Raw genomic sequence first — 12,159 nt, 5'->3', positions numbered from 1 at the left:
TATGGGCAGAGTTTCCTCTTTTGTCAACCCTCAGGCACTCAGGACCCTCTCTGGGGCCCTGATTCAGCCCCTTTTTGACTATGCTAGCTCCTCTTGGTACTCCAACACTGATTCGACTACTTCTCGGACTGGGGCCCATGACCCACCCCTCTCCCACTCACTTTGCCAGCCTAGGCTGGCTCAGGGTGGAAGACAGGGTTATACAATTAAAAATGGGACTGGTCTTCAAAATTGTAAATGCAGATTTGCCCGAAATGCCCCCTATACCTGCATATCTGTATAAGTACCTCGAAAAAGTTAGTGACACCCACAGTCACAAAACTAGAGGGAGCGTAAACAACAATCTGGTAACACCCACCCATAAAACAAACATGGGCAAATTCTCCTTCTATAGCACTGCCACCAAGGAATGGAATAGTCTAACCCCATCCCTCAAAAAATGCAGTTCGCTGGGCTCATTCAAAACAGCCCTAAAAACTCATCTTTCTGGAGGCCTAAAGAGGAGCTAGTACCAGTTTCCCTGTAGACAGATGACCCCCCCCCCCTCCCCCTTTTTTGTACACACTTTTTATTTTTATTTTGATCATGTTTTGTTTTGTATATATTTCATTATTTTCCCATGACCTTTTTTGTACATAATGGTATATTTTTTTTTCCCTCTGTATTCTTATGTTGATTTTTGAACTGTTTGGTTGCTACTATATATGTCTATGAAATTAATTCAAGGACCCCAATGGAAACAAGCCCGCAAGGACTTTTTTGGCCGGACCTTTTAGACAAAAGCATTATAAATGTAACTGTGTTGTTTTACATTCTTTTGCCTAATAAAAATTTCAATCAATCAATCAATCAAAACTACATTTCTAGGAAGGGGTAAAAGTACATTATGAATTAAACATTAAAAGCCCTGTTCCAAAAATGGTAAAAAATAAAATAAAAAATAAAATACTGATATATTATTGATTTCAGCTGTTTCAGCAACAATTCCTAACATGCAAACATGGCCCGCTTTAATTACTTCAGTCTATATTAGTAGCTTAATGACTAGTATTTACATTCTATTGTCTTTTTTCCAATGTCCAATGTATTTGTATTTAAGTTCATAAAGTTAACATAAGTATAACTAAATGCATTTGAAATTAAATACAAATGTTACTTTTCAGGATTCCAATTGAAAAGGAAGGACCCCTTAGCTGAGAAAGAGATGAAGCAGGGACCCCTTAGCTGAGAGAGAGATGAAGCAGGGACCCCTTAGCTGAGAGAGAGATGAAGCAGGGACCCCTTAGCTGAGAGAGAGATTACATATTGTATAAAATGATTACATACATATTAAACCTTTTCATAGATTTCATAGATAGCTTCATCATGACTTGTTTGATGGACAATGTCTTCAGTGTTATTGTCTCCGCCAGGCCGAAGGCATGGCGAGAGAGTATGTCCGTCCGTCCGTCCGTCCGTCCGTCCTGTCCGTGTGTTACCACCAAATCTACGGCACCGTTGGCCCGGTCGCTGCGAAACTGTGCACACACACTCCCTGGATGCCAATTCAGAACCTCTGCCTCAAATTTTTCACATGGGCCTGTATATTATAGCGCCACCAGGAGGCCGATTTGTTCAAAACCCATCTTTTCACATTACTCCTACAGTTTTTAACCAAACGTCATGCAAATCAGTACAGAGTATCTCTATAGTCATGTGATCAACATGGATCTGTCCGATTTCCCATATTCCATCCTCATTGGTTAAGGTTGCCATCCAAAGTTTGCGTTTTTAAACAAAAAGCTTCAAACCATGAACGCAGCTTGCGATTTTGGTGAAATTTCACACGCACATTCCCACTAGGCCGAGGAAGAAATGCCACCCTTTTCACATCGGCCTGTTATAGCGCCACCAGCAGGTCTAAATTAGCAAAACACATTTTTGGAACAAAATGCCTCAAATCATGAATGCAGTGTCTGATTGCCGTGAAAGACCTAAGAATAAATGACGCCTATTATAGCGCCACCAGGAGGCCAGAATAACGTACCTGACCTGGCGGAGACCTGTGCTCCGAGGAGCACTTTTTCTAGTTTAAACATCTTTTCTATTAAAATGTTTAATATTATATATTTTCAGACATGTAATGGCTTAAACCATCAATACTTAGTAAACGTGACCTCTGGGCTCTGTACTTGGACTGCTCCTTTCCCCCCCCTCTACACCAAACAGGAGCAGCTTTGATGGGAGCTGGGAGTGAGTTCCAGGCGGGGGGGTCTGTAACTGAGAAGGCCCTGTCACCCCAGGTTCACTGCTTTGTCTTGGGGACCACCAAGAGAATAGCCGATCTACAAAAAAAACACGTTGTGAGCTTGTAGATTGGCTATTTTCGGCACACAGCTAAATATCATTTTGCTATTTTTATTATGAAGAAACCATGGATCCGGATCCGGATCTTCAAATAGTAAAATGAACAGGAAGTTAACATTTTTATATTAAAAAAGCAAAACAGTACTGGGTTTCGTGATGTTCTATATTGTCTGAATCAGCTTTGTTTGTGTTCATATATGTGCTAAAAGAGTCACTTTGAGATCTGTTTCACCGTGCAACGTAGGTCAATGAGGAGCACATTTTTTCCCCAGTAGGCTACTTGTTTGTGAAAATAGCAGATCTACAAGCTCATAACGCGTTGAATATCCGATGCATAATAGGTTTAAAGTGCTCATGTGACCTATAGTCGCTTTTTCTCTGGCTTGTTTTCAAACACCTTGGTTGCTTATTTCTTTTGCAAAATGTCTCACTGTCTGGCTATACTGCCCCCCCCCCCCCCCCCCCAAACACACGCACACGCACACAGACACACACACGCACACGCGCACACACACACACACACACACACACACACACACACACACACACCCCTGCATGAAATGGAGAGACAGCAGGTGATTGATACAAGCTGCAGTGTTATATTTGTAAGTAAAAGAGTGAAACCAACTTATATGTAATGACAGTGTTGCCAGTGAGTGAGACAGTTGTGTCAGGGAGTGAGACAGTTGTGTCAGGGAGTGAGACAGTTGTGTCAGGGAGTGAGACAGTTACAAATAATTGGATTCTCCACTCAGGTGCGTATAGCGTAGCCTAGCTTACAGCTACCACTACAGCTAGCTGCTTAGTACTGCTTAGCATTTAGCCACATGCCATTTATCGCCTACAGCTGAGTTTGTGTGTGTATCAATTTTGGCCATGCCCACTGTGGGCCCGCTGTGGGCCCACTGTGGGCCCACTGAGGCCAGGTAGGGGAGTAGGGTAGGTGGGGAGCGTTATTATGAATCCCACGCCGCGTCCTGGATTTAGACCCGCCTTACGTGTCTGATTGGCTCCCCGGCAGGCATAGTTTTACTGAGGTTAGGGTTAGGGTTAGGGTTAGGTTTAGGCATAGTCTTACTGAGGTTAGGGTTAGGGTTAGGTTTAGGCATAGTTTTACTGAGGTTAGGGTTAGGGTTGAGGTTAGGTATAGGCATAGTAGCAAAAACGAGAACTGTCAATCACAGCGACTACTGACCAATCACAGCGCCCGCTCAGCGGGTTTGCCACGACGCGGTGTGGGAATCATAATAACGCAGGTGGCGTGCCCCATATCAATGAGTTTCCTGTTTACTAGTGTTGCCATGTCTGCTTATAATAGCAATGTGGGGCTTATGTTTTTGTGTAGTTGCTTAAATGGGCCTGCTTTCTAATGTTTTTTAAACCAGTCGTTCCCACATTTTTCATATCAAGGACCCCCAGATTAATATGTATTTCGCAGAGTCGCAGACCCCCATCTGAACATATTTGGTGCCAGGGACCCCCATACAAGATTTGTGTTGTTAAAATGTTTCAAAAATATATTTTCCCAATTATATATTTTTTTAAATAGCAGATCTACAAGCTCACAACGTGTCGTGATGTGACACAGTGTGAGCTTGTTGATCTGCTATATTCAAATGGCCTAAGTAGAGTGGTAAAACTGAGCCTGTAGTTGCTTCTTTTGGGCTTGTTTTCACAGAGCTGGCCGCTTGTTTCTTTTACGAGATCTGGCAACACACTGAATACCTGTATTCCACCTGCAGTAGCCTGCTGGGGAGGAAGTGGACAGATATTGACTGAGGAGAAAAACTCAATGGCTGGAGGTCTGGTTTGATGACTCACTAGAGCAGTGGTTTACAACCTTTCTCATGCCAAGGACCCCTAAATTGATATACATTTGGCCGTGGACCCCCATCTGAAAATGTGTTGTGCCAGGGACCCCCAGAAGCAAAGATTTGAGTTAAAAATGTTCGCTTTCAAAACATAATATATTCAAAGATTTGCACACATTTTCCAGATTTTTAAAATTTAAATAGCAGATCTACAAGCTCATAGCGCGGCACTCGGTGACGTGCTATGAGCTTGTAGATCTGCTATTTATTGAATAGCCAAAGCTAAGTGGTTAAAATGATTGTGACGGACCACTGGTAGTCCCAGAGAGAGAGAGAGAGAGAGAGGGGCTTTATCTCTCTACCCATGGGTTCCACAGTTTGACCCTGGCATCACTGAACACAACTGACGAAGTAGAAGACGGCTCAAGGTAGGAACTTTGTTTAAAGGGGTAGTTCACCCCCAAAATTACTTTTTTTCCCCTATTGAATTCATGGATATTGTTTAGTTTTAGTCTCATTCCTAAGACAATAATCTGATGAGCGGCAGCAGCGGTTCCGGTAGGAGACACAAAGAGTCTCCTTTGTTTCTCCTACCGGAACCGCTGCCTACCACCGGTCCACTGGTCATCATAAGTATTGGATTAGGAATGAGACAAAAACTAAAACGTATCCATGAATTCAAGTCTCCACGGGGTGACTAATACATAGAATTGAATCTATCCTTTTAATATGTCCTTTCTTTTCTGTGTGTTGTAGGTCTATGTTGTGTTCTAATGTGTCTGTGCTGTCATATTGGGACATAATGACTGGGTGGCTCTGGAATGTAATCTATTGTGTGCTGTGCTGTGCTGTGCTGTGTTGTGTTGTGTTGTGTTGTGTTGTGCTGTGCTGTGTTGTGTTGTGTTGTGTTGTGTTGTGTTGTGCTGTGCTGTGCTGTGCTGTGCTGTGTTGTGTTGTGTTGTGTTGTGTTGTGTTGTGCTGTGCTGTGCTGTGCTGTGTTGTGTTGTGTTGTGCTGTGCTGTGCTGTGCTGTGCTGTGCTGTGCTGTGCTGTGCTGTGCTGTGTTGTGTTGTGCTGTGCTGTGCTGTGCTGTGCTGTGCTGTGCTGTGCTGTGCTGTGCTGTGCTGTGCTGTGTTGTGCTGTGCTGTGCTGTGCTGTGCTGTGCTGTGCTGTGCTGTGCTGTGCTGGACGCACTAGAGCCACAACAACCTAGGGTTGTTGTGTTGGCCTGGGCTGGGCTGGGCTGGGCTGTGTTGTGTTGCGTAACGTGCCGGGCCGTGCCGGATGAAGGTAGTGAGTTATAACAGGGTTTTTGATTGATTGACTGATTATAGACTTTATTTAGAAAGTTGCAGAGAAAAAAGCACATGGAAGTACAGTTTACAATGCAAGGTCAACTCAAATGGATCGCTCTGACAAGACACAATGGCTTGTTTCAACTGAGATCCCCACGTACTCTATTCATAGATCTACAGTATGAGGCTCTATTCATGGGTACAGTAGATGTACAGTATGAGGCTGTATTCATGGGTACAGTAGATGTACAGTGTGAGGCTCTATTCATGGGTACAGTAGATGTACAGTATGAGGCTCTATTCATGGGTACAGTAGATGTACAGTATGAGGCTCTATTCATGGGTACAGTAGATGTACAGTATGAGGCTCTATTCATGGGTACAGTAGATGTACAGTATGAGGCTCTATTCATGGGTACAGTAGATGTACAGTATGAGGCTCTATTCATGGGTACAGTAGATGTACAGTATGAGGCTCTTCAATCAGCCGATGTGTGAGGTTGCTATTTCCTTTAAAGCCAGAGGTTTTTAACTCTTGACATAACTCCAGTCTACGATCTTGAATTTGGCGATACGTAATGAACTGATGGTAATTCCACTGATCCAGTTGCATTCCCTGAGCCCTAGAACCTGGGGTTAGACACCTTTCTATGTTGAATAGTATTTGAGATATAAGGTAGCCATTTTAAGCTCCCAGGCAGCCATCGCGAACGCCATCTTGAAAATTACGCCCTTCCAGAAGTAACATTTTCCTAGGTTTTTTTGTTGTATTTAGCATGCTCAAGACATAAGAGACATAAGTAAGTCCTTTAAACCGTCATGCATATTTGTGAGGTGATAGTAGGCTGACTTTGTGATTGTGTTAAAGGGATAGATCACCCCCAAAAAATACTTATTTTCTTTCAATTACACCCCCCCCCCCCCATGAAGCCTTGAATTCATGTAGATTTCTTTGTTTTTGTCACATTCCTAAGACAATAATTTGATGACCAGCGTAAAGATGCTAATGTCTTCGGTAGGAGACTCAAAGTTGACACTTAGAGTCTCCTACCGGAACCGCTGCCTGTCATCAAATTATTGGCTTAGGAATGAGACAAAAACAAAGAAATCTCCATGAATTCAAGTCTCTATGGGGGTGTGTAATCGATAGAAAATAAGTCATTTTGGGGTGAACTATCCTTTTAATATGGCTGTTTAAAGTCCATGAGCACTTTAAACATATGCATCAGCTATTTGAAAATAGCCGATCTACAAGCTCACGTGTATGTGTCCCTGTATGTATTCTCCTTTATGTGGACATAAATAAATGGTTTGCGCGCGCGTGCGTGTGTGTGTACGCGTATATATGGAGTCCCTTTCATGCCCATATATGGAGATCTCTGTATCGTGGAGATCCCTGATGTCATCAGTGTATGCCCATATAAGGGCATATGCCCCCTTTTGTGTCCATATATGGAGATGACTGATTTGTTTTGTTTGTCATAGAATGGCCGAGTCATAAAGACAGGTACATACAGGACAGACAGACAGATTCATATACATATATCTCCATATATATATATACAATGGCCGCACGGAGGCAGGCAGGCAGGCAGGCAGGCAGACAGACAGACAGACAGACAGACAGACAGACAGACAGAGGGTACTCTGACAATGGGTACAACTGGTATTGCATAACCGGAGGGGCATGTGATCCCAACGGGTATCGTTCCCAACGGGCATCATTCCCAACGGGTATCGGCATAGTTAAGAAAAATTAAATCAATGATGAAAACATTCATTCAATTTCAAAGTACTAAAAACATTAAATCCTTTCAACGTACTAAACAAATAAAATAAATTCAACGTGCTAAACAAATAAAATAAATTCAACGTGCTAAACAAATAAAATAAATTCAACGTACTAAACAAATAAAATAAATTCAACGTGCTAAACAAATAAAATAAATTCAACGTACTAAACAAATAAAATAAATTCAACGTACTAAACAAATAAAATAACACATGGGCACTGAAAAAGGCAACTGTATATCTTTTGTTGACATCGTCTCTCCGTCTTCAAATTAATCCAATGACTGTGATTGGTCCAGGGCTGAACATGTATGACTGTGATTGGTCCAGGGCTGAACATGTATGACTGTGATTGGTCCATCTCACCTAACCAGTGCCGATTCAATATAAAATGAGCAATACGCCGTCTGGACGTCATCAGTTCACAGTTCAGACATTTAGCAGACACTCTTAATCCAGAGTGACTTACAGTAAGCAAGGACACAAGATAATACTTGATTGAGATTCAAAACAGAGGAGCTCGGTAATTAAAATCAGGTGTGAGCTATGGGAATCAAACAGGTGAATGAAATCAAGATCAATTTAAATTCATAAGAGAATCATCACGCAGTCCGTCTTAGTTTGACAGGAAGTAATTAAGGTTGACTTCTTCACACCTGCAAACCTGTGATGTGACAAATAAACCCGATTCTGGTTCTGGTTATCACGTTAGGTAGGGTTGCTTTGGTGCGATGATTATCGTAAGCCGATGTCACGATGGAACAGGTCAGTCTTCCCCAAATACAGAGTTCCACCCGGCTGACATCACCAAGTCATGCCCGAATATGGTGCCAATCCTGGCTTGGGAGTGCGTTGTCAGCCACAGATGAAGCCATATTTGGGCACGGCCGGTGACATCACGCAAGGTTTATTTATATTACGGGTCGTTGCTCTCTGTTCATAAATTCTGCCACCGAAGTGCAGGCCCTCAGTTGGTTTTGTAGACCGCCTTGTCACCATTCGAAGCCCTGTCAGCAGCATCAGCCAAGTGAACCAACCCTGGACGTCAAGGTCAAGGGGAACAAAGATACCACAACGACCTCGCCATCGTCTGCCAGCCTGAACCGTCATCCCATCCCGCAACTGCAGCAGGAATCCGGCGAGCAGCGGCTCAGCGACGTTGAGGATATGGCAGTGAACGTTGGGGACACGGCAGAGGAACCGCCAAAGGTCCCAGCCGACCCGGTGATCGTCAACGATGGGAACACGACCGCCATGGGAGGCGATAATGAGGAGGACATGGAGGTGGAGGAGGGGGATACCAGCTGGCAGTCGAAAGCGACACTTCGCCTTGTGGTGGAGCGTTTAAGACTAAACCGCAGCACTATGGTAGTGCAAAAGAGCTCAACCCGCTCCATCAGGAACCTTTGCTGGAACATCTTGTTGAAGCCAACAGGGTGGTCATTGCATAAGAAGTTTGGCTTCAACCTAGAATGCAGCAATCCAGAGCCTGGATTGTGGTCGTGCCAAGTCCAGGCCGTGTTTAAGATCATCAACTACAAAGACGAGAAGAAGTCCATCAGTCTCCCAGCCAACTATCGCTTCTGTAACAGGGACGATGAGTATGGCTTTGAAATTACGAGCGACGTGACCGATCCAGAGAAGGGCTTCATTGAGGATGACAAAGTCACCTTAGAAATCTCTTTTGAGGCCGACGCCCCACATGGAGTGGATTGGGACTCTAAGAAACACACAGGCTACGTGGGTCTGAAGAACCAGGGAGCAACCTGCTACATGAACAGCCTATTAGAGACGCTGTTCTTCAGCAACCAGCTAAGACGGGCGGTGTACATGATGCCCACAGAGGGTGACGACTCGTCCAGGAGCATTCCGCTTGCCCTGCAGAGGGTCTTCTATGAGCTGCAGCACAGTGACAAGCCCGTCAGCACCAAGAAACTCACCAAGTCCTTTGGGTGGGACACAATAGACAGCTTCATGCAACATGACGTCCAGGAGTTGTGCAGAGTGCTCCTGGACAACGTAGAGAACAAAATGAAAGGCACTTGTGTTGAGGGGACCATCCCCAAGCTCTTCAGAGGAAAGATGGTGTCATACGTTGAGTGTAAGCATGTGGATTACCGATCAGAGCGGACAGAGAATTACTATGATATCCAGCTCAGCATCAAAGGAAATGACAACGTCTTTGAGTCTTTCAAAGACTACGTGGCAACTGAACAGTTGGATGGAGACAACAAATATGATGCAGGAGAGCACGGCCTACAGGAAGCAGAGAAGGGAGTGAAATTCCTGACCTTCCCTCCCATTCTGCACCTGCAGCTGATGAGGTTCATGTACGACCCACAGACCGACCAAAACCAAAAGATAAATGACAGATTTGAGTTCCCGGAGCAGCTGGCCCTGGATGAATTTCTCCAGAAGGCCGATTCCAAGGACCCGGCCAACTACATCCTGCATGCAGTGCTGGTGCACAGTGGGGACAACCACAGAGGACACTATGTGGTTTATATCAACCCCAAAGGAGACGGCAAATGGTGTAAGTTTGATGACGACGTTGTGTCTCAGTGCGGCAAAGAGAAAGCCACAGAACACAACTATGGCAGTAATCATGAAGACTTCTTGGTTCGCAACTGCACCAGCGCCTACATGTTGGTGTACGTCCGTGAGTCCAAGCTCAGTGAGGTTCTCCTGCCGGTGACGGACTCGGACATCCCCCAGCAGCTGGTGGAACGTCTGCAGGAGGAGATGAGGGTAGAGGAGCAGAGGAGAATGGAGTTGCTGGAGGCGCATCTCTACATGCGGGTCAATATAGTGACAGAGGACCAGTTCCAGGGTCATCAGGGTCATGACATGTATGACGAGTGGAAGGTGGACTACAGAGTGGTCAAGGTGCTGAAGAGCTCAAAGCTGCAGGACTTTATCAAGTCACTTTCCCAGGGGATGGGTCTCTCACAGGACCAGATGAGACTGTGGTCCATGAAGAAAAGGACGAACCAAACCAAACGTCCTTCCCTGCTGGACGAAGACGACTTCAACAGGTCCATGGAATCATTGAGTAACCGTGATAATAATTGTTGCTACATGGTGTCCTGTTGCTACAACAGGACACCATGTCATGAGAACCACTGGACAATATTTATGGAGACGGTGGATCCAGAGATTTCCACCAGTGGGGCCACGTTACCCAAGTTTGACAAAACACGTGACTTCATGTTGTTACTGAAGATGTATGATCCCCGAACCAGCAGCTTACATTATTGTGGACATATCTACACACCCACATCCTGCAAAATACGAGACCTGTTCCCGCTCATGTGTGAGAGAGCAGGGTGTCAGCCGGGGACAAGCCTCCTCATCTATGAGGAAGTGAAGCCCAACCTAACGAGGCAGATACAAAACTATGACGCTTCTCTCGACACGGCTGTGGATATTCTAAGCGATGGCGTCATTATTGTCTTCCAGAAGGACGACCCAGAGAATAACAGCAGTGCGCTGCCCACGGCTAAGGACTACTTCCAGGACGTGTACAACCGAGTGGAAGTCATCTTCTGTGAGAAGACCAACCCCAGTGACCCCGGCTCCGTGGTCACACTCTCAAACCGCCTCAACCAAATGCAGGTGGTGAAGACAGTGGCTCAGATAATGAACACAGACGGCATGATGCTACAGTTATTCAGACTCTGTAGTGACAGTTACCGCCCCATCAAATATGAACCTGAGGGAACGCTGCAAGCAATGCTGCAACAACAGTTCTTCAAGCCACGACAGCCAACGAAGCTCTACTACCAACGGTTGAAGGTCGAGATCACAGGCTTTGAGAACAGGAGGAGTTTCAAGACCACATGGCTGAACAGCCAGTCCAAAGAGGAGGAGATCACCCTCTACCCACACAAGCACGGCTGTGTGCAGGACCTGCTGGACGAGTGTAAAAAGTCAGTCGATCTCTCGGACAAAGGCTCCGAGAAACTCAGACTGTTGGAGATAGATTCATGTTATCATAAAATCACAAAAGTGCACCAGGAAGATGAACGGCTAGATGGTTCACAGCTTAAGGATGATTACTATCATCGCACCTTCAGAATAGAGGAGATTCCAGTAGATCAGGTCGACTTGGACAAGGACAACGAGATGTTGATTCCCGTCGCTCACTTCCACAATGAACGCATGCACAGTTTTGGAGTCCCCTTCCTGCTCAGGATCAGACAGGGTGAGGCGTTCCGCGAGGTGATGAGGAGGATTCAGACTACGTTGGACGTCCAAGAGAAGGAGTTTGAGAAGTTCAAGTTTGTAATGATGATCAACTTGTGTCCTAAGTCCATCACTGAGGATACGTACCACATCAACCTGAAGGACTTTACAACAGTACAGCCTATGTACACTTACAATCTGCCCTGGCTGGGGTTGGATCATGTCAACAAAGCTCCAAAGAGAAGTCGCTACACCTACCTGGAGAAATCAATTAAGATCCACAACTAAAGCAGTCCGCTCCTGCTTCTCCCCTCTCCTCCGAACCACCCACAACAACCAATAACCCCGTCTGTAACCAGCCATAAGCGGTGTGTGTGTGTGTGTGTGTGTGTGTGTGTGTGTGTGGGGGGGTTGAGTTGTATGATCTGATCCTGTTGCAACCGACGTCTTTTTAGGCAAAAGGTCCGTACACAACGGGAGCGATTATTTTGGACGCTTAATTGTAATATAATCTAAACCGCGTCATGTTTGCCATTCATAACAAGGCAATGAAGCGGCATATTTCTTTTTCAAAATGAGGTAGAGCTTTGAGCGGAACGAGGCCTTCGCCCAAAAACACAAGTTTGTGAAACACCAACGCCGCATCGTTTTACTGATGTCGCTCATGTCCAGTAATGGCCTTAAACACCACCCATCCATCCGTCCAACCAACCAACCAACCAACCAACCACA

General features: G+C 45.2%; 1 protein-coding gene across 1 annotated transcript; it reads left to right on the top strand.

The window, feature by feature from the left end:
• Positions 1 to 8,868: 8,868 nt before the first annotated feature.
• On the top strand, positions 8,869 to 11,715 carry LOC311057456 (ubiquitin carboxyl-terminal hydrolase 7-like; the record flags this gene model as incomplete). Its single annotated transcript, XM_084074413.1, has 1 exon — positions 8,869 to 11,715. The coding sequence occupies exon 1, from the start codon at positions 9,016 to 9,018 to the stop codon at positions 11,713 to 11,715; it is 2,700 nt and encodes an 899-aa protein (XP_083930539.1). The 5' UTR covers positions 8,869 to 9,015.
• Positions 11,716 to 12,159: the final 444 nt, after the last annotated feature.

This window comes from Gymnoscopelus microlampas (genome assembly GCF_963454915.1).
Source record: "Gymnoscopelus microlampas genome assembly, chromosome: 12".
NCBI classification, from domain to species: domain Eukaryota; kingdom Metazoa; phylum Chordata; class Actinopteri; order Myctophiformes; family Myctophidae; genus Gymnoscopelus; species Gymnoscopelus microlampas.
This window is presented reverse-complemented; position numbering and strand designations above follow the sequence as displayed.